General features: G+C 43.3%; 1 protein-coding gene and 1 pseudogene across 3 annotated transcripts in view; one reads left to right on the top strand and one right to left on the bottom strand.

Annotated features, from left to right (window-relative positions):
* The window catches only part of khsrp (KH-type splicing regulatory protein), a 45,918-nt gene that overhangs the window by 7,837 nt on the left and 15,622 nt on the right, over positions 1-22,459 (top strand). For 2 of the 3 annotated variants that reach the window (XM_060855280.1, XM_060855283.1), the window contains exons 2-12: positions 4,251-4,347; positions 10,545-10,583; positions 12,231-12,267; positions 12,941-12,990; positions 14,466-14,537; positions 15,530-15,544; positions 16,219-16,276; positions 16,886-17,057; positions 18,051-18,149; positions 19,727-19,834; positions 21,476-21,578. In XM_060855280.1, coding sequence (XP_060711263.1) covers positions 4,251-4,347; positions 10,545-10,583; positions 12,231-12,267; positions 12,941-12,990; positions 14,466-14,537; positions 15,530-15,544; positions 16,219-16,276; positions 16,886-17,057; positions 18,051-18,149; positions 19,727-19,834; positions 21,476-21,578 — 850 coding nt within the window. The remainder of the gene's footprint in view (positions 1-4,250; positions 4,348-10,544; positions 10,584-12,230; positions 12,268-12,940; positions 12,991-14,465; positions 14,538-15,529; positions 15,545-16,218; positions 16,277-16,885; positions 17,058-18,050; positions 18,150-19,726; positions 19,835-21,475; positions 21,579-22,459) is intronic. The other variant, XM_060855281.1, reaches the window with a different exon arrangement.
* LOC132836046 (large ribosomal subunit protein eL42-like) lies at positions 246-564 on the bottom strand (annotated as a pseudogene).

Genomic DNA, 22,459 nt, shown 5'->3' on the forward strand with positions numbered 1-22,459 from the left:
ACCAGAGTCTCTGTAAATTTACTTGATGCACAAAAGGAAGTTCAGTTGTTCATCACGTGAGTCTTTGCCCTGAGCAGGGGACAAAACCAATCACGACGTCGATTCACAAATACCAAGAATACGTTTAAATAATGCTTGACGATTTCTAATATACCTTCTTGAATTCAAATTACAGTGGCTGTATATAAGGCAGAAAGTTTTGTTTAAACTTTGTAAATTTCTACTCAAAGAACAAAGACTGCAGCTTAGAACAGGATTACTTGGTCCTTCCTTTTCTTGTCTCCTCCCAGCTCAAAGCTTTTGTGCCTGTTGATAACCAGCATTCTTTTCTGATCAAAAAATGGGCTCCAAACTCTCAAGTCTCAAATCAATCTTTATGGTCTTAGCCTTTTCTTGAAATAGAGGCTTTGGCTGCCCACTATAACCACTTTGTTTTCTGCCATAACATCATGGATCTTCTGCGCACAAAGAATCCTTTCCTTTTTTGTACTGGATAACATTACGTGGCTAGTGCCTGCAATATTCCTCATACTAGATCCTCCGACTCTTTTTTACGTTGACCATTTTGCTGTCTTAGCCCTGAGCAGAGAGGGGGAAGCGTAATGGTGGTGGCTGGAGAGATTGCTGGCATCTGTGCGACGGTACTCGGGCAAAATTTGCAACTTGCAGAAAAGGAGGGGAGAAAACAGCAAGCAGAAATGAGACTGAATCGCAGGCATGACAGTTGCATTCTGATGTAGTAGGTGCTGCAGCCCTAATGTTTTCCTATTTATATCAGTGACATGGGCGAGAGGAATGGAGGTGTCGTAGCTCGTTTTGCAGATGATACGAAGATAGAAAAGCTTGTCATGAAGAGGATATGAGGCTGTAAGTTCAATCATGTGTTGGGTGTGTGGTAAGAATTTTAGCAAACTGATTATCATGTGGGAGAGTATGGAATTTTGCCTTTTCATAGGTGTTACGGAGATGCATTATATTGTGTTGTTCGCAGGACTTGGGCTTTGGAGGATTGTGGCAAGTTGGTTCATTTATGTTTTGTGAAGATACCTGGAAAAGGAGAGGTTATCGAAAGTAAATTCACAAATAGAGATTTTTAAGAACAAGAATAGGGATAACTTTGTTTTATTTTGTTAGGGTTTGTTTGAACAGTGAGTAGCTTAGAAAGGTGCTTATTGTATTTGGTGGTTTTGAAGGAAAGACTGCTAAGAACATGCTGCCCAATTAGTCTGTCCTTTCTGAAAAGAAAACTCTCCTGTGAGGTCAGGGTGAAGCCGATTTTTCTTTGGAAAGAGTAATTGCTCAGGCTCATATATTCTGAGCATGGTATGTCTGCAAGACTTCAGAAACAACCATGTGTGGTAGTGACTTGACTGCACTCGCCAAAAGATCAGAGTAACAGATTCTGGAACATTCTACACTTTATCATAGAAATGTACAGCACAGAAACAGACCCTTTGGTCCAACTCATCCATGGCACCCAGATATCAAAAATTAATCTAGTCCCATTTGCAAGCACTTGGCCCATATCCCTTTTAAGCTCTTCCTATTCATATACGCATCCAGATGCCTTTTAAATGTTCCAATTGTACCAGCCTCCTCCTCTGGCAGCACATTCCACACACGCACCATCCTCTGAGTGAAAAGCTTGCCCCTTAATCCCTTTTCCCCTCTCCTCTTAAGCCTCTGTCCTCTAGTATTAGACTCTCCCACCCAAGGGGAAAGACGTTGTTACTTAGGTTTTCCATGGCCCTCATGATGTTAAGCCTCTGTAAGGTCACCCTTCAGCTTCCGACTCTCCTTTGCCTTGAAGCATCTGTTAGCCTGAGTGTATCTTTTTACAAGCCAACCTCTGCAAAGGAATCATTTTTCCTCAAGAGTGTGTGTTTGAGATGTTTAGAAGGATAAGCATTCACACCTGCCTATTCCTGACCACATATATTCATGTATTGTATTTCATTGAGTAAGTTTAGGTAATAAACTGACGGTTGTATTAGTTGAAACAACGAGAAAGTTGGACCAAGTCAGCGGGTGTGGCAGCATCTGTGGAAAGCTAAGGTGTTAATGTTTCAATTCTGGTATGACACTTCTCAACTGGTTGTATTGGTTGGTCTTTTTGTTTTAACACCTGATACAGATCAAATTTTTAATTGGAAAAAGTAATGCATTTTGATGTTGTGATATGTGGATCAGTTTAGATTAGATTAGTTTCCTTATGTGTGGAAACAGACTCTTCAGCCCAACAAGTCCACACTGACCCTCTGAAGAGGAACCCACACCCTCTCTGTATAATGCACCTAACACTACGGGCAATTTAGCATGGCCAATTCGCCTGACCTGCACATCTTTGGACTGTGGGAGGAAACAGGAACACCTGGAGGAAACCCACGCAGACACGGGGAGAATGTGTAAACTCCACACAGACAGTCACCCGAGGCTGGAATCGAACCTGGAACCCTGGTGCTGTGAGGCAGCAGTGCTAACCACTGAGCCACCATGTTGCCTTTGAGCAACAGTCTAAGGACTGGAAAGGTGAAAAAGCAGAATGTTAAATTGAGAATTACCATAGAATTCCAAGATCCAATTTTAAATCCACCAATTTCTTGATCGAATCCCCTGCATTTAAGTCTGAATCATCAGTATTCACCACAAGCAGAATGGGTCCCAAAAAACACATCCTGTGGAACTTGACTGACAGACTTCCAGTCTCAAACATTCCTTTGAATCCAGTGTGCCACTCTACCTTGGACAATAAGAGTCCATAGTATCCACGATCCTAAGCCCACTCATGTCTCTTCTGTTACTGTTCAATTCTTATAATATTTCAGTATTCCAACCTGACGTCTGTACCTGTGCTGAGCTTTGTCACTGTGCAGACTGATAGTGTATTCATTGAGGGCACTGCCCACGTTTTGAGTCCACACACAGCGTGTGGATTGTAACAGGCCCGATTAGGGAATTCAGACTGTCCTATCTACTGTTGCTGGTGCCACATTTTTATACCTTCTGTGTGGGTGCTTGCTGATGTGATATACCATGTGTGGGTTATCAAGGGAGTGGAACACAACAGGTGCAGCTTGCCTACTCAATATAGCAATGTTATGTGCCTCTTTACTCTCTTGACAAGCTTTGGCTATATTGAATCCTGAACTCGCCAGATAATCCATGCCATGTATATTTATGATAGTGCATAGAAAACAGAGATTACTTACACGCTCAAAAGCTACTGCTGTGTTTAGGATCAGAACTCAAAATGAGGTTCTTATTCCATTTGTCTCAACCAATGACTGAATGGAAGTAGTGAACTAGTACATTTTAAATGACCAGATCAGTATTTTTCAAATATTTGGCCCTCAGTATCAGCATTTTAAATTTCTTCAGTCTTTCCCTTTTAAAGGAGTTTTTTGAGAATTCAAATTTTCGCCTTCTGTTTTGTGGACAATCTCTTTCTCATTTTTCCGCCAGGTCTGAACAATGATTGCAAATAAAAGTATTTTCTTTCCCAGTCTTCTGTCTCGCATGTTAGCTTTACTGTCAGCCTCAGCTGAGACCATTGATGGTGCTTGCACCTTCCTGACTCGGGTCTGCCTCCTGGACCATAACAAGAAGGCTTATGCCTACCCTAGAGATGAGTGAGAGGAGAGAGTTTAGTGTGTGATTTTTTTTTCAAAGGTTGTGGGCAATTGACAGTGAGTTAACACTTGGATTGTATGAAGGAGTTACTTTGCTTTGAAAAGGCCCCCTTGAGACACAGTGATAGAGTCGTGGGTTCAAGTCTCATCTGCTCCAGGAAAGTGTGTATGAATATCTCTGAACTGGTTGATTGGAAATTCCAGTTTTATTAGGCTAAAAGAAGTTACCTTGAAATATACCTGAAAAATCATAGTGTTTGTCGTGATGCAGTGCTGCTCTTTGAGTTGCTCTTTCCTGGTTGGCGTAAACATTTTGAAGCAAATAATTATTTAATACTCATTTTTATTATCATTGTCTCGTGAAGATGCACTCAACTGAATTTAACTCACTGGAAATAGTTTGCATTGACACAGTGACTTAAAGCATTCGACATTGTCAGCTCATGTGTCCTATGATAAACCATTGAGTTGGTTCAGCTGGCTAACCTTGCTGACTGGGAGGTGTAGGTTTTGACCATGTGGTTTAAGGCAGGGTCAAGAGAAAACGTTCTGCAATGCTTCACTTCCAAGGAATAAATGGTCTTTCTATGTGAGTAACTGTGACTTTTAATGAATCTGCAGATAGCTGCTAAAATTGGAGGTGACACTGCAACAACAGTAAACCACAGCACACCAGAATTTGGATTTGTTGGTCAAAAGAGACAACTAGAAGATGGAGGTAAGACAATCAGAATAATGGATTTCTTCAGTTGGTTCTGAAGTTTATGTAGTTAGTAACAACTTTTTCTTGGTAACTGACAGTACCAGTGTGCAATATTACAATCACCTTTTTGACCACTATTTGGTTTGATTTGATTTATTACAGTCACTTGTACTGAGACAGTGACAAACTTTTTGTCTTAGGTGCTTTACAAGCAGAATTCTCCCCAGAAAGTGTTCCTGGGTAAGAGAAGAGTGCAGGATAGCTGCTGAGTAAGTGCAGAAAGAGACCAACATCAACGTTAGAGAGGTCCATTCGAAAGTCTGTCAACAGCAGGGAAGAAGCTGTTCTTGAATCTGTGTATGTGTATACAAACTTCTGTTTTCAGCCCTATTGAAGAGTGTGGCAGACAGTGTAACCAGTATGGGAGAGGTCTTTGATTGCTTTCCTGATGTAGCAGATGGATTGAGTTGTATTCACAGCTCTCTGTAGTTTCCTGTGGTCTGGGGAGGAGCAGTTGCTGCACCACATTTACGGTGCATCTAGATAGGATGCTTTCTGTGGTGCATCAGTAAACATTTCAAAGAGCCTTTATGGACATGCCAAATTGCATTCTACTCCTGAGGAAGTAGAGGCATTGCTGTGCTTGCCGTGGGTGCTCCAGGACAGGTCGGTGATCGTCACTCCCAGGAACTTGGCGCTGTCAACCATCTCCACCTGTACATTATTGATGCAGATGTAGGCATGCCCTTAAGATGGTGCCTACCATTGATGTGACGTAAACTAATTCAGTCTCGGCCTGAGGTGACTCTAGATGCTAAAGTATTAAATAATTGAGTTGAAAACTTGACTGGTGATGCATGATGGGAGCCAGTTACCATTCACATGAAAGAGTATCAGTGTGTTGGTGTGCATCTGCTGTGACAGATGTACACGGTCAAGTGGAGCCCAGAGGTCAGGAGCCTTCCTCTGGATATTTGTTGATTTGAGTCTAGCTTGTCCATTGTTGCCTTGGAAGACATTTTGAAGGTGACCTTCCTTTCAGGTGCAGGTTTGTCAGTGAGAGAAATCATTATCCACTCCACTCTGATTTTGAGGTGACACTGTTTAACTCTGGAGAACTGGCTGAGTAATTTATTTTCACTTGAATGAAGTGTTCAAAGGCCAAAGCATGAGCTAAAATGAGCAAGAACTCAAATTTGTTTTGCAACGAATTGTCATGGAATAAATCTCTGGGGAGGTTGTTGAAGCAGATGGTATAAATCTGTTCAAAATTTAATTGGGCTGTGTTGTGAGACAAGGATACAGTGAAACGATAGAAAAGAAGTGGCATTAGGAAAGCAATATATTTGGCTAGTTATCTTTCTTTTGTACTGAAGTTTCTTGGTTTTCTTCAAACCTTTACTCCATTGCATGTGTGCAGAAGAAGATCTTAATGCATTGTGTGACACAGATAATGAGCACTGGAAAAGTGTCTTCCTCTTGTGCTCACACTTCCACCCTCTGCCATATGCTTCAATCTGAGCAGACTGGTTTTTTGAAGATTATCATCTCAAAATATGTGCTGCAACGTGTGGGAGGGTGAGGCATCAGAAATCATTGTACACCGTTCTGAGTACAGTTTTCACCAACTGCATTGAAGTGAAATGTACTGGAAACCTATTTCACATCCTGGAAGTGTGGCACTTAACTGGAGACCTTTTGTGACATTGGTATTGGTTTTTAGTGGAATCTGCCTTTCTCTGGGTCTGGTCCAGTGAATTTCAACCCATTTTTCACTGTGGATGTAGGTTTGCTCACTGGGCTGGAAGGTTCATTTTCAGACATTTCGACACCATACTAGGTAACATCATCAATGAGCCTCCGGTAAAGCACTGGTGTTGCAGCCCACTGTCTTTTCACGTTTTTAGGTTTCCTTGGACTGGTGATGTCATTTCCTGTCATGTCATTTCCTGTTCTTTCCATTTTTGTTTCCAAATGGTGGTAATTGGGGTGCACCTCGATGTGTTTGTTGATGGAATTCCAGTTGGAATGCCATTCTTGTGGAATTCCCGTGCATGTCTCTGTTTGGCTCGTCCTAGGATGGATGTGTTGTCCCAGTCGCAGTGGTGTCCTTCCTTATCTGTATGTAAGGATACTAGTGAGAGAGAGTCATGTTGTTTTGTGGCTAGTTAATGGTCATGTATCCTGGTGACTAGTTCCCTGCCAGTTTGTCCAATGTAGTTAGTGCTTGTTACAGTTCTTGCAAGGTATTTTGTAAATGACATTAGTTTTGCTTGTCTGTATGGGGTCTTTCATGTTCATTAGCTGCTGTTTTAGTGTGTTGGTGGGTTTGTACTATGATGCCAAAGGGTCTGAGTAGGCTGGCAGTCTAAATGAAACAAATGAAAGGAAACCTTCAAGACCATCAATAATATCCTGACTGGCATAAAATTCACCAAAGAGGAAGAAAACAGTAACAAACTGCCATTCCTGGATATCAGAGAGCGATCAGTCAGTCGGGAACTTCAAACTAGTGTCCACAGAAAAACAACACAGACGGACCAAGCACTGAACTACAGCAGCAATCATCCCATCACCCAGAAACAAGGCTGCATTAGAACATGATTTCAACGAGCCACCACACACTGCAGCACAGAGGAAAATCACCTATACAGGCTGTGCCCAATGAACATCGTCTGCCGATTTCTCAGCAACAAACGCAAGCAAGCAGACAAAACACGTCCAGAAACCCGGGTCACTCTCCCCTACATCAGACATCTTGGAAATGACTGCCAGCCTACTCCGACCTGCGGCATCATGGTAGTCCACCAACACACAAAAACAGCAGCTAATGAACTTGAAAGGCCCTATACAGACAACAAGCAAAATGCATGGTATTTTGTAAATAACATTAAAACACTGGGACAAACAGACAGAAAATGAGCCATCAGGATCGATGATCATAACTAGCCACAAAGACATGACCCACTCTGTCAAGTGTCCTTGGATACAGATGAGGAAGGACACCATTTCAACGTATCCCATCCAAGGGCAAGCCAAACAGAAACACGCACTAGAATTCCTAGAAGCATGGCATTCCAACAAACATATCGACTTGGACCCCATTTACCATTCTCTGAGAAAAAGAACAGGAAATGACACCACAACCCAAGGCACCCTCAACACCCAAGTTGAAAACAGGGCATCACACCAATGCTTCACCAGAGGCTCACTGATGTTACCCAGTATGGTGATGAAGTGTGTGAAAACAAAATGGCCAGCTTAGTGAGCCAACTTGTATCCAGAACCTCCACCTGAGCTACAGATCTTCTGAAGACTCGTGAACGTTTTTTTGCTGTGCTTCTATCCCAAACTAATACTTGAGATGTGAATAAAGAGTTGGTTTCTGGCCTTGTGCTGTACAAAACATGAGCCTACTGTGAAACCAGAGGGGACAGCTCTCCAGTTGACTTTAGCTTTCTCCTTGGCGAATTGATCTTATATTAAGGTAGAGCTTTTTGCCATAGGATATGCAGTGAGTGGTAACAGGCCATGTATGCTATTACAAATATGTTTGTGTGCAGAAACTCCAGAGTGTGGTTTAATCCAGCACAACACGTTGGGCAATCATTCTAACTGAGGCATTGTGGATTGATTCCATCTATCTGCTTCATGTCCGCCTAGGGCCTGGACATATTATTTTAGTGTCATATTGGAAACTTGTTACTGTAGTCAGAAACAGGTATTATTGTAAATTTGAGAAATTGAAGTGAAGAATGGGATAAAATAGAAACTGTTTAAATTGAGTTGTGGTGTCCTTGCCCCACATCTGTCCGAGTTATTGTGATGTTTTGATGCGTATGCATGAAGCTTTCAGTTCATGTTTGTGTTTTAATTTCTCTTTGCCTCTGTGACCATTAAGAGCTGGCCCCATAGTTCTCTGGTTGACATGTCAAATGATGCTCAAGTAATTAGATGATTTGGAATTGAGATATCAAATTGAAATCAAGTTTGTGGCTTGAGACTGTTGGTCCTTCCCAGCTGTTTCTTCGGTTGTTTTGAAGTGTCTTTGTGGATGTGTTCATGTTCACCTCCCTTTGTTTGACCTGTACCAACTCACCAGGTCCAGTTCTCTTGATTAATTAGGTCAGAAATATACTAGAAAGGGCTCACATTTTTCAGCACAAACTACCTCTCAATAGTACAATCACAATTAGCTTCAACTTCAATGACATTTTGCTGACTTGAATTTGGTGTATGTGCTGTTTGTGTTTGATTCTGCATTGAGGTGTGTTTGTTTGGCACAGTAGCATGTGCTTGCATAGCAACTCCTGTTTTTTTGTCTCTTAATAATCTTACAGGATACCCAGTTCTCGCCCTAACCTCCCCTGTGTCCTGACTTTTGTGTGTCTCATATTTTCATGCATCCTTTTGTCAATGTTTATCATGAAATTACCACGTTAACATTGCCAGTGCACTGTTTCTGTTATCAGTTAGTGTAGTTGCACACTTTGTCCATTAGCTGATGCTATGAGGCAGGTTTTTGTAACTTTCTTCTTTGTTCTCATTTACATTGGATGGCATGGTGATTCAGTGGTGAGCAATGCTGCCTCACAGCATCAGGGACACTGCTTCAATTACACTCTCGGGTGATCGTGTGGACCTTACATGTTCTCCCAGTGTCTGTAGGTTTCCTCTGGTTGCTCTGTTGTCCTCCCACAGTGCAAAGAAGGATTGGCCATGGGAAATTGCCTGTAGTCTCCAGGATATGCAGACTGGGAGAATTTTCCATGGAAAATGTAGGGTTTCAAGGATCGGGTAGTGGTGTGGATCTGTGTGGCATACTCAGAGGGTTGATGTGGACTTGATGGGCTGAATGACCACCTTCCACACTACAGGGGTCCTGTGATTCTAGGTTGAGTGTGTTGTTGGAAAAGCACAGCAGATCAGGCAGCATCCGACGAGCTGGAAAATCAACGCTTCGAGCTGGAGCCCTTCATCAGGAATGAGGCTGGGAGCCTTGGGGGTGGAGAGATAAATGGGAGGGGGTGGGGCTGGGGAGAAGGTAACTCCCATCCCACCTCGACCTCCAGGTTCTAGCTCTCATCTGTGCCGTGTCTTAACCATTCCCCAGAGACCTCCCCCTCGCTGAGGACGAACATTTACACCTCAGTAAAGGCAAGAGTCTTCTCCCCAGCCCCACCCCCTCCCATTTATCTCTCCACCACCGAGGCTCCCAGCCTCATTCCTGATGAAGGGTTCCAGCCTGAAAAGTTGATTTTCCTGCTCCTCGGATGCTGCCTGACCTGCTGTACTTTTCCAGCAACATGATCACTACTCTGATTTCCAGCATCTGCAGACCTCAGTGTCTCCTTTGAATCTAAATCAACTGTTTTGGCCTCTGCCTTAAAAATAACTTCTTTGTTTGTGTTAACTGTACAGTGCTCTCACAGTGTCTCATTGATGTCAGCATGTCATAGTGGGAAACGTGCCAACAGGTCCTCAATGTAATGACTGATCCCCAGCTTTCAAATTATTCCTTCTTATTGACTGGCTTTGGCTCCTCCTGAACTCAGGACCAAGCAGGCACGACCCATCCATGTTCATCTGTGTGTATTTTCAGACCAGAGGATCTTCACTCAGCTGAAACTGAGCAGCCCCATCTCAGTGTTTCTAAGCCCCATTGTATCCCATGAGGATATAAACTAAGAATTTTTTAAAAATCACACATACAGGAAAACTTACAGTAGTCCAGTAATTGTTTTCAGTGAATCGTGGAATTCAGTCTGCCAAGTATCTGGAAAATTCCCAAATTCCAACTCTTCGAGGAATTTGACATTGCCACTGAATCACCCCCCAGTTGACCCCACATGCAGCGATTTATTTACAAATGTAGCAAATCCAGAATGAAACTTCCAGTAATGCTGCAAGATCAGTTTAGAGCAAAGATGTGGTCATGTCAGCTAAGTTTAAATTTAGCAGCTTGCATGATCATTCGAGAGACCAGATATTAGCCTTGTGTACTAGCAACGGCAGGGTGTCAAATGTTAATGGTACTCCAGCAATATTAAACTCCTGCTCCTGATGTGTGCAGTATTGATCAGGGTGTGGGGAAATGTGTGAAGAACATCTTCAGAATATGACGTGAGTGTTTTTATATTTCTGTGAGCAGCTGCTTGAATTTCTTAACCTTTCAGTTGTAAAAAGAAAAATCTTCAATTTCTCTTTTACAGATCAGCCGGATAGTAAAAAAATAGCCGCACAAAGTGATCGTAAGTAGTCCATTTGTTATGTACACTTAGAGAAATGATTTGGCCACTGTTGTCACTAGGATTTCAGTCAGACCTGATAACTGGGGCAAGTGAAATCTTCGGGTGCTGCAGGCAGCTGTTTCATGCTCGTATTTTAAATGTCTGGAGCACTCGGTGTGTCTGACTGTGCCATGACAGAGTTACAAATTCTGCTCTTCAAAAGTTGGGTTTTTGGCAACAGTTATTTTTAAACTGTGAAATTTTCGATTACCAGTCAATGAATCATGGTGAGGGCAGTTTGAGATCAGAGGGATTAAGAGCATCAACACACTACTAGCTAGCTATGAAATTGACTCTTCACAAGAAAATAAACCCATTATCAACACTGCAGCACTGGATTCGGTTCACAGTCAGTGATTATTATGCTGAAATATTAAAGTGGCTACTTTTGATAAAATAAGTTTCTTAAGTTTTGACACGAGCATGAGAAGAAGATTTTCACGAATTATTTATAACATTTGAAGAGGGAAATCTGGTGAAATTAGCCTAAACGGTTTGGAGGTACATTCGCCTTGTCTTTTGGGCTCTCAAAGCTTCTTCTAAATAAATGAGGTAAAGAAACACATTGAGTGGAGTAACTACTTTGACACAATGCCAAGCAAAATATCATTGAATTTTACCAAACTGGACAGCAGATTAAACTGAGCCCTGCATTTAGTTGCTGCTGGTATAACATCCACACACGGAAGGGAGACCTCGAATATGGTGCATCCGAAATGAAGGTCCGGGAGCCCCAAAGATCACTTTACAACAAGGTTCAGCTTACGGCAATAGAGACAGGTCTTGGGTACTTGCAATACTTAAGAAATCTTTGTGAAGATTACCCAAGTATTGCAACCAGTCATTTGAGAGAGGCCTGACTGATATTTCCATAAATTGGGGAAAGAAAGATTTCATTTCTCTGCTGTAATTTCGCTGTGGTTGTGGAGCAAAGGAGTTCTTGATTCACTCTATCGACTGACCGGTTGTATTGGTATGTCTAGTTTTGTGTTGTTTTGTGCCTTTGATTAATTGAAAAGAGCCATTCACTATAGCTTGGGTTTGTGCACTTGAGTGCCAGTCTTTGAGTTGCTCTGGTGAAAGCTGTGTAGTTGACCTCCACTTTCTCACTGTGAGAGAAATAGTACAAAGGGACCATTTTTTAAAAAAAAACTGCAACTGAGAGTCAAAAAAGTGTAGCATCGTCATTACCTTTCACTGCAAACTGGTGGCCCAACTGAGGAGGAGTGTGGTATTTGCAGTATTCTTGCATTCCTCCATTGGGGGGATCAGAAACCTGCGTCTGTGACTTAACTCAATATTCCAGCAGTTTAGGGACAGTTTGCTTGAATACTTGTATAGATTGAGCAACTAATCATCATCATCACCTCCCCATTCCTACTTAAAATATGTTCTCCTAACATGAAATGTGTGCATTCTTTGCAATGGAAGTGCTGTTTATTTCAGTCATATTATAAAGCTCTAGAGTATGTGTGCAGTTATGCTGATGAGATTTGAGTGAATTTGATAGCAATCTCATACTTCTGGTACAGGAGTATTGCAACTTTGTCTGTTGCATTGCATTTGAAGATATGTAGTCTTTAACTGTGTCCGTGTTTTCTTCCCCAGCAATCGGAGCTCAACTTGCAGCAATACACCAGCAAAGGTAAGCAGAGCTTAATGTTGAAGGTCGGTCTGGAGTTTATCTCCTCCTCTGTCCCCATCTCACAGAAACCAACACTACCATGCCACAGATGAGGAGTCCAGCCCTGAGCTTTCCTGATGATGGTAACACAACATTGCATCAGCCAATCTCAGTTGCAGGAACATTGAGATGCAGCGAGCCCCTGACAATTGCCAAATTATAACTCTTGTCAGGAGCCTGAGTATGATGTCTTGAGTCTGAACACCATATCCACTCTTGATCCAAACTCATGTGATTAGTGTGGCACTTCACTCATGTTTGTGAGGGTGTCACACCCCACAGGAGCTGAAATCCAAGAGTCAGCCCGTTAGGCGTGGAAATGAAGAGAGATGAGTTTTAACCAAGGATCCTCAAGCACAAAGTATTTAACAATTTAGAATTAAATATGCATACAGTGTGCTCACAACATGTCGAGTCAGCAGTCCTGTAGTGTGGCAAGTCGTGATGTATGCAGTTTGTCAATATGGTATTGTTTAAAGGCTTGAACAGTTTGTCATAGTGGCGTTTAAGTTTATATCTGACTACCTAAGAACCAGTTTTCTAAATGGAAAATTGGGATAAGTGACCCTTGGGTTCTCTTGTATATTTTATTTCTGTCAGTTTGTTTGGTTTTGGCATCTATCTTCTTTTCCAGGGCAACCCTTACAGAGGATTACAGAGTGCCAGATGGGATGGTTGGTCTTGGTAAGTCTTAATGGAATAACAAATGGGCCCAGTTTTATGTTTTTATTTTCAGTATGATCCTCCTCATGTCGCTGAATGCAACAACTCCACTACCTTGTCCAATTTACCTTATGAGACCAGACAACTCATGTCCTAATCCAATCCTGTGTACATACACAGAATGAGCTCCTTCAGTTGCATGTTAAAATGAGAGGATATGGGACTCGAAGCAAGTGGTCCTTTTACTGTTTCTGTATTCTGAATGACAAAGTTGCAAAAATGATGTCTTATGTTGATGTGTGAGATGTTCAATGTTTAAATAACAAAGAGCGATACGTCTAAATCTGTCAAGCTTCTAAAGTATGTATAATATGTAAAAATGCTGGATTCTTTTTGATTCTCTCACTCTTGCATTCTAATGTTACTGCTTGATGGAGAGAAGTGCTTTTAGAAATTGTCTCTTTGTTTATATACTTGTACATTCTCAACCACAGTCGGGACACTGGTAGGTGAGATTTAATTCCCAATGTCATCTCCTCCTCCTCTACAGGTGGTGGTATTGTTTTCATTAAAAATTGGTTGCATATAGGACCCTATTTTGTAGTTATTATAATGAACCTGTTCAGACATGCTTGAACACACCAGCGGCCCAGGCAGGACTTGAACCTGGCCTTTCTGGCCAGAGGTGGGGATGTGAACCCCTGTGCCAGAAACCTCTTAATTATGTTCAGTTACCCACTCTGACACATCTGCAGACAGATGGGTCTTAAATAATCTTTGGGCCAGAGGTAGACACACTGGGCCACTTTCAGTTGAAAGTTATTCTTTGAAGGAATGGAGAAAGGCACCATTGAGATGGATTTCCAGCTGGTAAAATGGGCACATTAACCCACCAAGTCCATTTGTACCTTTTTTTTTCCTGTTACTGAAAAGGATTTGATTGACCTGAATCTATGCAAAGAATGTTAATTTCTTACAGTGCTGCATTTGTTCCCAAAATTGCAAATTTGAGGTGCTGTATTTGTCAGGGTTTCTACTTAGAGTTGTCTTGCAGATGTTTTTTGAGCATGAAGATGTTACCTTGATCCATAACCCTGTCATCCCACAAATCACTCAATGCTCAGCTTCCAGTTACATTGCTGCTAAGTGGCCATTTGACTGAAGGGCTCTTGTGGAACTATATAAGAGACCCATTGTTGTCAAGTATGGACTGGGGGTGATGAGGTGTGATTGTTTTCAGTTAGATGAGGGGGTTGCAGTACTTTGGTTATACTCGTATATACATTTGCCTGTTGTTTGTAACATGCATGCTTAATTGGGGAGGTTTTGCAAGACTGTCATAAGCTGGTCTGATTTCAAAAACTTGCACTAAATTACATTGATCTGTACTGTCAACAGTGTTGAAAGGTATTCAGTGTCCCTGTGTCGATGCCCAAGATGTGTTGTCACCTGATGATCTATTCCTGCCCAGTTTGTGAAATGTTTATTTGTTTTAGTTATAGGCAGAGGTGGAGAGCAGATAAACCGAATACAGCAGGAGTCTGGGTGCAAAGTACAGATTGCTCCAGGTATTTCAGCTTTTTAACTTGGTTTCTTGATTTCACATTTTGATGCATTTGTTTTTTTTGCTTAATATTAAAAAGTTAATTGTAGCTACACCATGTATGCATAATGTTGAAAGTTAATTTTAACTATCTTTTTGGAAATGAGAGATAGGAATTTTTGGGCTGTTCTGCTAAATCTAGGCTTGATGTTCTTGATAGTATATAACTTCAGTATAGGTACTGATCTGTTTAAATGGTGTTTAGTTTGGGATTTGCTTGAAGTTTTTGTGTCTTTCCACTCCACTGGCCCCCGCCCCCAACCCTGCCCCAGAAAGTGCAGTCTCCAGCTTTGAGCTGTACTCTGTGCTGACTAGGCTAATCTCAGCCTGGGCTGCAGCTGATATGCCACAGGCAAATGTAGCACCACACTTGGTCATGGGACCTCCGTTCCAGTTGTCCGATTGTGTTTGGTTGGGAGCAGATATTGAGCAAGGACATGATTTGGCCTTGTGTCTATGATTCCAGTGGTCAAATAACCCTTCGCTGCTTCCTGTTTAGATTGTTTTGTAAAGAATGGTCACTTGGCTAGATACCAGCAAGCTGTTGGCACCCATGACCTTTACCTAATGAAACATTGCCAATAACCAGAAGAGATCTTTGTCTTCAAAACAACTGGTTGAAGGATATGTATGTTTTGTAATTGGTGACGGACTCCCGATAGAGTAATTAGATTGCACATTGCCAATTCAAGTAATGTCAGCCCTGAGATTCATCAGCTTGCTGGGCACCTTTTGGAATTGTTCTTCCTCACCCAGCTCTTGACCTTGAAGGGAAGTAACAGCTTTCAAGGCGTTAGAGTCGGGAGGGGGGGTGGGGGTGGAAGAAGAAGAAACCCCTGGGCCCTGTTCTGGCCATTGCTAAGGTAGCTCCACGCACAAAACAAAGATCCAAATCCAGTGCCAGCAGCTTGCGTTGCTGAAAATCAAAATAAATTGTGATTTTTCTTTCTTCCTCAGGGCCAAATTCTGATGGTGAGTACAACTATGTTTTGTACTCGATCTGTGACATAACATGCACAGTTTCCATTTTTATCTTTCCCTTGTTGTGATTTGCCAGTATTATCCAGAAAATCATTTGCAACATTTTTATAATGTCAAATAGATTCCTTGTGTGATCCCAGCCAAAATAATAGCAACCTTCTTTCCCCAAAAATAATGCTGCTGGTTGAACATATGCAACAGTTGGTGCCACATTCACAAGTGGAGAACAGTGCAGTTGGTATCTCTCCAAAATTACCTTGACTGCAGCACAATTCTGGATGCTGTGCCAAGCTTCGTCTACTCCAGCTTGGAAAAGCATGGCTTTTTGATGGCCTTCAACCATAGCATGTTGTGGATGTAGACTTCTCTGCTTAACTTGAGAAAATTGACATTTTATTTTGATGGAACTGTAGAGATATACTAATCTACTAAAGTGACAGACTTTGGTCTGGCTGCAAGATCCATTTCTAGTTCTTATCTCTCTTGTACATCAGGAGGCTTACGCTGTTGCACATACAGCAAGCTGGTAAAATTCAAGTCCTTGAGGGGCAAGTCTTAAAAAGGCTTATTTTCATTTATTACTTTATACCCTAAAGCATGTTTTTATCGAATATGTTGGGAATTTGTGTTTTAAATGAATTTAATTAGAAATTGTTTTCTCACAGAAAGTGGAGGTTTACCAGAACGATGTGTCTCATTGACAGGAAATTCGGAGTCAATTCAGTAAGTGCAGATGTATGTCTGTTGTATAGTCAAGACAAAGAAGACTCTTCCTTGTGTTGGAGTAACATGTTGGGTTTAGATTCTATTGAAAGCAGGAGGCCAAGCCCAGCTGGGCAATTGAGTTCCCTTCCTGGGGCCTTTTCGGCCTGAGTTCCTTCGATGAAAAACTTGACAAGAAGACCTTTCTTGGGAATCATTGTCTTCAGTAAATCCTTTGATGAAAAGAGGAAAGAGAGAGCACTAGAATAAGGTTTTTGGCCCCTTCAGTCTGAACAGTGGTTCTGGATGGTGGCTGATCTATCACCACGTCTCTCCAGGCGCCTGTACAGCAGTGATCATCCAGGTCTGGGCACCCTGTTGCAGTTTTCAACTGCTGGGAATGGACCAAAGATCCATGTCAACTTCTGTAGGATATTGTCAGATACAGTCTTGAAAAATTATCATTTATAAATGTTTGAGAAGGATTTTCTTCCAACTCAGTTACCACTGTAACTGTTTGTGCAGGATTTCTCAGGGACTAACTTCAGAGCAAGAGAATTATTTGCCAATAATTAAAATGACAATTAAACGCTTTATATCAATTTACATTTCTGTGCATTGTGTTTGCAGGACGGCAAAAATGCTGCTGGATGAAATAGTTTCTAGGGGTCGCGGTGGGCCTCCGGGTCAGACCCATGATACCACGAATGGACAAAATGGATCCATTCAGGAGATCGTGATCCCAGCAGGAAAGGCTGGGCTCATTATTGGCAAAGGAGGGGAGACCATCAAACAGCTTCAGGTACAAAATGGAAAATGAGAAAGGAACGTGTTGACTTGAAATCTAGAGGATCAGTTTATTGAGAAGAATGGCTTTATTCAGGATATCAAATGGAGTCCAGCTAGACAGGAACTGAACCTAAGCATCCTGGTCAATTAGATATCCCCCTTTTACTTCGAGTTCAGTCAACCCGTTCCAAGACCTGAGAATCACAAAAGGCCATATCACTTGTTTGAGTGAATTGTTACTTTGAGGACTCTAGGATCCTGTGGACTTAGTTTAACTTAGTATTTGAGATTCCAATCAGGATGGACTCATATTAGTATCTATTCTATTGTCACATTTTACAAGAAGGGTGAAGCAACTAGAAGCACTTAAGACAGCAGTGGGTGGAAAACAGCAAGAGGCAGCCAGCTCCAGAGAGATCAGAACAGAGAATGTTTGGCGATTCTCAGCAGGTCAGGCAGCACCCTGGGACAGAGAAACTGTTCATGTTGCTAAATGTTCCCATTTTGTTTCTCCCTCTCTAAACACTTTTAACTGCTGAGTATTTCCAACATTTTCTGTTTCCAGTTCAATTTCCAGCATCCGCAGTGTTTTGCCTTTTATGCAGTTTGAGAGAGTTAGATTAGTGCCTGGTGGAAAATTTGAAGGAACCTTGAAATTCCCAAGGTTCCTTGTCTGTTTTGTACTTTCAACTTTGTTCTTTGATCAAACGGGAGAAGCTGTCTCTGGTTTCCACCCTGTATTGTACAGGTTTGGACAGGAGGCTGGGTGGCTCTTAACTGATAGCGAAGGGAATGAAATGACTGGCCTGAAGCAAAATGATGCACTCATTGTACACGTGTTTGATCCTTCACTTGCTGATTGCACATTTAAAAGAATTTGTAATGAGGTTTGCCAGATGCTAGTTTTTAAGGTAAAAGTTAGTTCCTGAGTTTTCTGAACCAGGATCCTTCCATTATTCTTCCCTTTGGACGGTCCTCCTGAAGTTTCTGTTGTCTTTGTAAACAGGAGCGTGCTGGAGTGAAGATGATTTTAATCCAAGATGGTTCGCAAAATGCTAATGTAGATAAACCACTCCGAATTATTGGTGATCCTTTTAAAGTACAGGTATGAACCTTTATATTATCTGAAATCAGACTGTATCATCTCTGTACGGTTCCTCAACCTCTAGTCCGTTCCCACGATTCTTACAATCATCCTAATGAACACAAATATTCCTGACTCTTTCTTTTCCCCCACCATCTCCTTGAGTACCGTTTCTATGCTTTCACCTGTCACTGAGGAGCTTGTCAGTGAAATGGAGACCAGTTATCTGTTGTTTCCCTCTGCTGACCAAAGGACCTTCCCCAGCCCCAGTGCTGGTCCCCCTGTAGTCCCTCTTCCCTTGGCCCTGCCCTCCTTCCCCAGCCCCAGTGCTGGTCCCCCTGTAGTCCCCCTTCCCTTGGCCCTGCCCTCCTTCCCCAGCCCCAGTGCTGGTCCCCCTGTAGTCCCCCTTCCCTTGTCCCTGCCCTCCTTCCCCAGCCCCAGTGCTGGTCCCCCTGTAGTCCCTCTTCCCTTGGCCCTGCCCTCCTTCCCCAGCCCCAGTGCTGGTCCCCCTGTAGTCCCCCTTCCCTTGGCCCTGCCCTCCTTCCCCAGCCCCAGTGCTGGTCCCCCTGTAGTCCCTCTTCCCTTGGCCCTGCCCTCCTTCCCCAGCCCCAGTGCTGGTCCCCCTGTAGTCCCTCTTCCCTTGGCCCTGCCCTCCTTCCCCAGCCCCAGTGCTGGTCCCCCTGTAGTCCCTCTTCCCTTGGCCCTGCCCTCCTTCCCCAGCCCCAGTGCTGGTCCCCCTGTAGTCCCCCTTCCCTTGGCCCTGCCCTCCTTCCCCAGCCCCAGTGCTGGTCCCCCTGTAGTCCCTCTTCCCTTGGCCCTGCCCTCCTTCCCCAGCCCCAGTGCTGGTCCCCCTGTAGTCCCCCTTCCCTTGTCCCTGCCCTCCTTCCCCAGCCCCAGTGCTGGTCCCCCTGTAGTCCCTCTTCCCTTGGCCCTGCCCTCCTTCCCCAGCCCCAGTGCTGGTCCCCCTGTAGTCCCCCTTCCCTTGTCCCTGCCCTCCTTCCCCAGCCCCAGTGCTGGTCCCCCTGTAGTCCCTCTTCCCTTGGCCCTGCCCTCCTTCCCCAGCCCCAGTGCTGGTCCCCCTGTAGTCCCTCTTCCCTTGGCCCTGCCCTTACTTGCATTGATCCTGTTATCAGTAAACTGCTTTCTTTTGCATTGCCCTTATAGATCATGATGCTCATTAATTGGCGTTGTCGTGGATTTGCTGTTTTAATTGCTGTTCACTTTGTTTACAAGTCATTAACCCCTCCCTTGGTCCAATTTCTGCATTTCTAAATTAACACCAACTGTTTACAAGAGTTTCATTTCTTGTGTGGATTGCCCTGAACTGGGAAGATTTTGAGTTTTAATAAAGCGCGGAGTTACTAGGGTGTTTATTGTTCAAATTAGTGAAGTCCCAGAATGCTGGAGCTGATTACTAAAGCAGCTTGCTCTCCTCATGTTTACAGTGTGTTGCTAACATTTCCAATCGGAATCTCGGTTGAAATTGAGGTGAAGCAATTGTGAAGTAGAGTTCTGAGCCTACCAAGAACAGTTTTGCAGCTGCTCTTTGAGTTGTAGTAACTTTATCTGGTTAACCATCTTTGCAATGGCTGTTGTAGCAAGCACGGGACATGGTGATGGAGATTCTGCACGAGCGTGACCAAGGAGGATTTGGGGATAGGAATGAGTTTGGCAACCGAGGAACTGGTGGAGTCGGTGGTTTAGATGTAAGTGTTTGTTGTTCCCTTCTGATTTGGTGGATGCTTTAAAACTGCAATTTAATTTGTATGAAGCTGCACAGGGCTTCTAAAATTAATCTGTTCACCCTGTTCTGTAAAACTCACTGGTTATAGTTCTAGTGGGTGCCAGTACTCATTCAAATAATCTTCCTGTGAGAGGTCTTATCCTTACCATGGAGGTCACAATAAGTGAGCCCAAGCTGTCCTTGTTGGTGTGTGCCCACTGCAGGCCAGGGTCACTGGAGTTCTTGGAGAAAGTTTCTCTTTGCTTAACCCAGCTGATTTCTGGTTAAACTAACCTTATTGACTTAGTCCTGACCTTCTGATCTGGGCCATGGGTTAGCCGCTAGTCTCACGATGCTGGAGCCAAGGCATAGGTATAGGTATGGAGTGTGTTTCTGGTTGTGGAACAACCCTGCACTTGGCATCTGAAATAGAAAGCAGATACATCAGTTTTCCCCCTCCTCCCCCATAGCAATAGAGTTTAGCAGCTGAAAAAGTGGTCATTTCATTGGCCCAGTCGAGATGGCAAGAAGAGAATATGCGAGACCCTGCTCATTTTTGAATCCTTTCTGGCTAAAAGAGAGCTGCCAGAGGACTGGAGGATTGCAAATTTCAATCAGTTATCAAAGTGAAGGAAGGGTGGATCATGAAATTCCAGGCCACTCTAACCTTTGGGGAAGTTATTAACAAATTCTGAGTGATAGAATATATCTGCAGTTGGAGAGAGACTGGCTTATCTGCACACGTCAGCATGGATTTGTTATGGAAGGTCCACATTTGACCAACTAGATCTAATTTATGGAGGTGGTAAGACCATAAGACATAGGAGTGGAAATAAGGCCATTCGGCCCATCGAGTCCACTCTGCCATTCAATCATGGCTGATGGGCATTTCAACTCCACTTACCAGCGTTTTCCCTGTAGCCCTTAATTCCTCGAGACAACAAGAATCTATCAATCTCTGCCTTGAAGGCGTTTAGCATCCCGGCCTCCACTGCACTCTGCGGCAATGAATTCCACAGGCGTGGAACTCCTGTAACCTGGAGTGTTGATGAGGGTAACGCATCTGATGTCTGCATGGACTTCAAGGCTTTTGATAAGGCCTGTCTGTGCAGACTGGTGAAGAAACGGAGTCTGTGGGATCCACAGCATTGATGCAAAATGATCTGAGACACAGAACAAAGGTCAATAGTAGGAGCATTGCTTCTGTCCCTCAGAGTTACTCTTCACGGGGCTCCGCAAGCGCGTTTCCCACTGGGGCCCTAGCTGTTTGCGGTATTTATTAATGATTTGCACTTCAATGTAGTGAGCATGGTCAAGATGTTTGTGAACAACATGAAAACTGATAGGAGGGGATTAGTGTGAAGGACAGCTCTTAACTGCGAGAGGATATCAATGAACTGGATAGTTGGGCAAAAGGAACACTCCAGAGAAGTGTGAGGCACTGCACTTGCTGAGGGGCTAACAAGGTTACCCAGTGAATAGTCAAGATCAAAGGAGTCTCGGGGGGGCGGGGTGTGCACGTGCGCAGGTCCCTGAAGGTAGTGGGAAACGTGGTCGGGTGTTGTGTGAATGTTTGAGAAGGTATAAATGCAGTGATTTTTATCAATCAACTCTTACATTCTAGGTACCAGTGCCACGGCATTCGGTGGGAATTGTGATCGGACGCAGTGGGGAAATGATCAAGAAAATTCAGAATGATGCTGGAGTGCGAATACAGTTCAAACCAGGTCAGTCCCATCACCCCCATGGAGTCCCTGAAACCTAAATATCAATCAGAGACTCCTCCAGATGGGAATGTGTAGGCCCGTGTGAGTGTGAAGATACTGAGTTAATGAATTGTCCGAAATCACTCACTGTTAGCACAAGTGAATACTACTTTCCAGGCCCAAGCTTCTGCACACCCCTTGTTGCAGTAGATGGAGACCCACTAGTGTTAAAGCTGCTTATGGGGAAACAGACACTGCCTGGGAGGTTGTTATACAGAGAACCACTGGAATGTGTTCAGAATCAAGTGGACACCTTGTAGATAATTTGGGTTGGTCTGAGTGGGTGTGGAAGGTGCCAATGTTACTGTTATTTTTGTCTTGGGGTGTAATGTTTTTTGTTGTGGCTCTCCTCTCCCTTGCTTCCCTCCCCTAGCTACTTGACTGGGAGCTGAAGGTTAATTATAAGCAGTACTCCTCAATTCAAAACCCCATCCAGAGAATGTTGTTGTGTTTTGTTTTTGAGCTGCTGGCCTGGAATAATGTGAAGATTGAGCAATGCAGCAGGGATGTTCCGAGGTTTATTCTTGTCAGTACAGGCTTATTCTGCTGTTGCCTGCACTGTCAGCTGTAACAGATCCAGGGGCCCATTGAGTCACTATCTGGGAACTTGCCCCCTCCCCTTGAGCAGGAACTGATGTATGGTGAAGAATATAGATTCCATCTCTTTACCACCCCCTGAGAAAGCCATGATACTCAAGTTCTGAGTGCATGCAACAATGTTGTTGAAAACATTGCATCCACTGGGGTGTGGTTGAGCTATAGAGTCAGCAATGAGGGTGAATATGACAGTTGGCTCTCTGCAGCCCCTGGCTTAAATACTTGGGGTTTTTTTTTTTGCAAAT

The sequence above is a fragment of the Hemiscyllium ocellatum genome, chromosome 45 (genome assembly GCF_020745735.1).
Source record: "Hemiscyllium ocellatum isolate sHemOce1 chromosome 45, sHemOce1.pat.X.cur, whole genome shotgun sequence".
Taxonomy (NCBI): Eukaryota; Metazoa; Chordata; class Chondrichthyes; order Orectolobiformes; family Hemiscylliidae; genus Hemiscyllium; species Hemiscyllium ocellatum.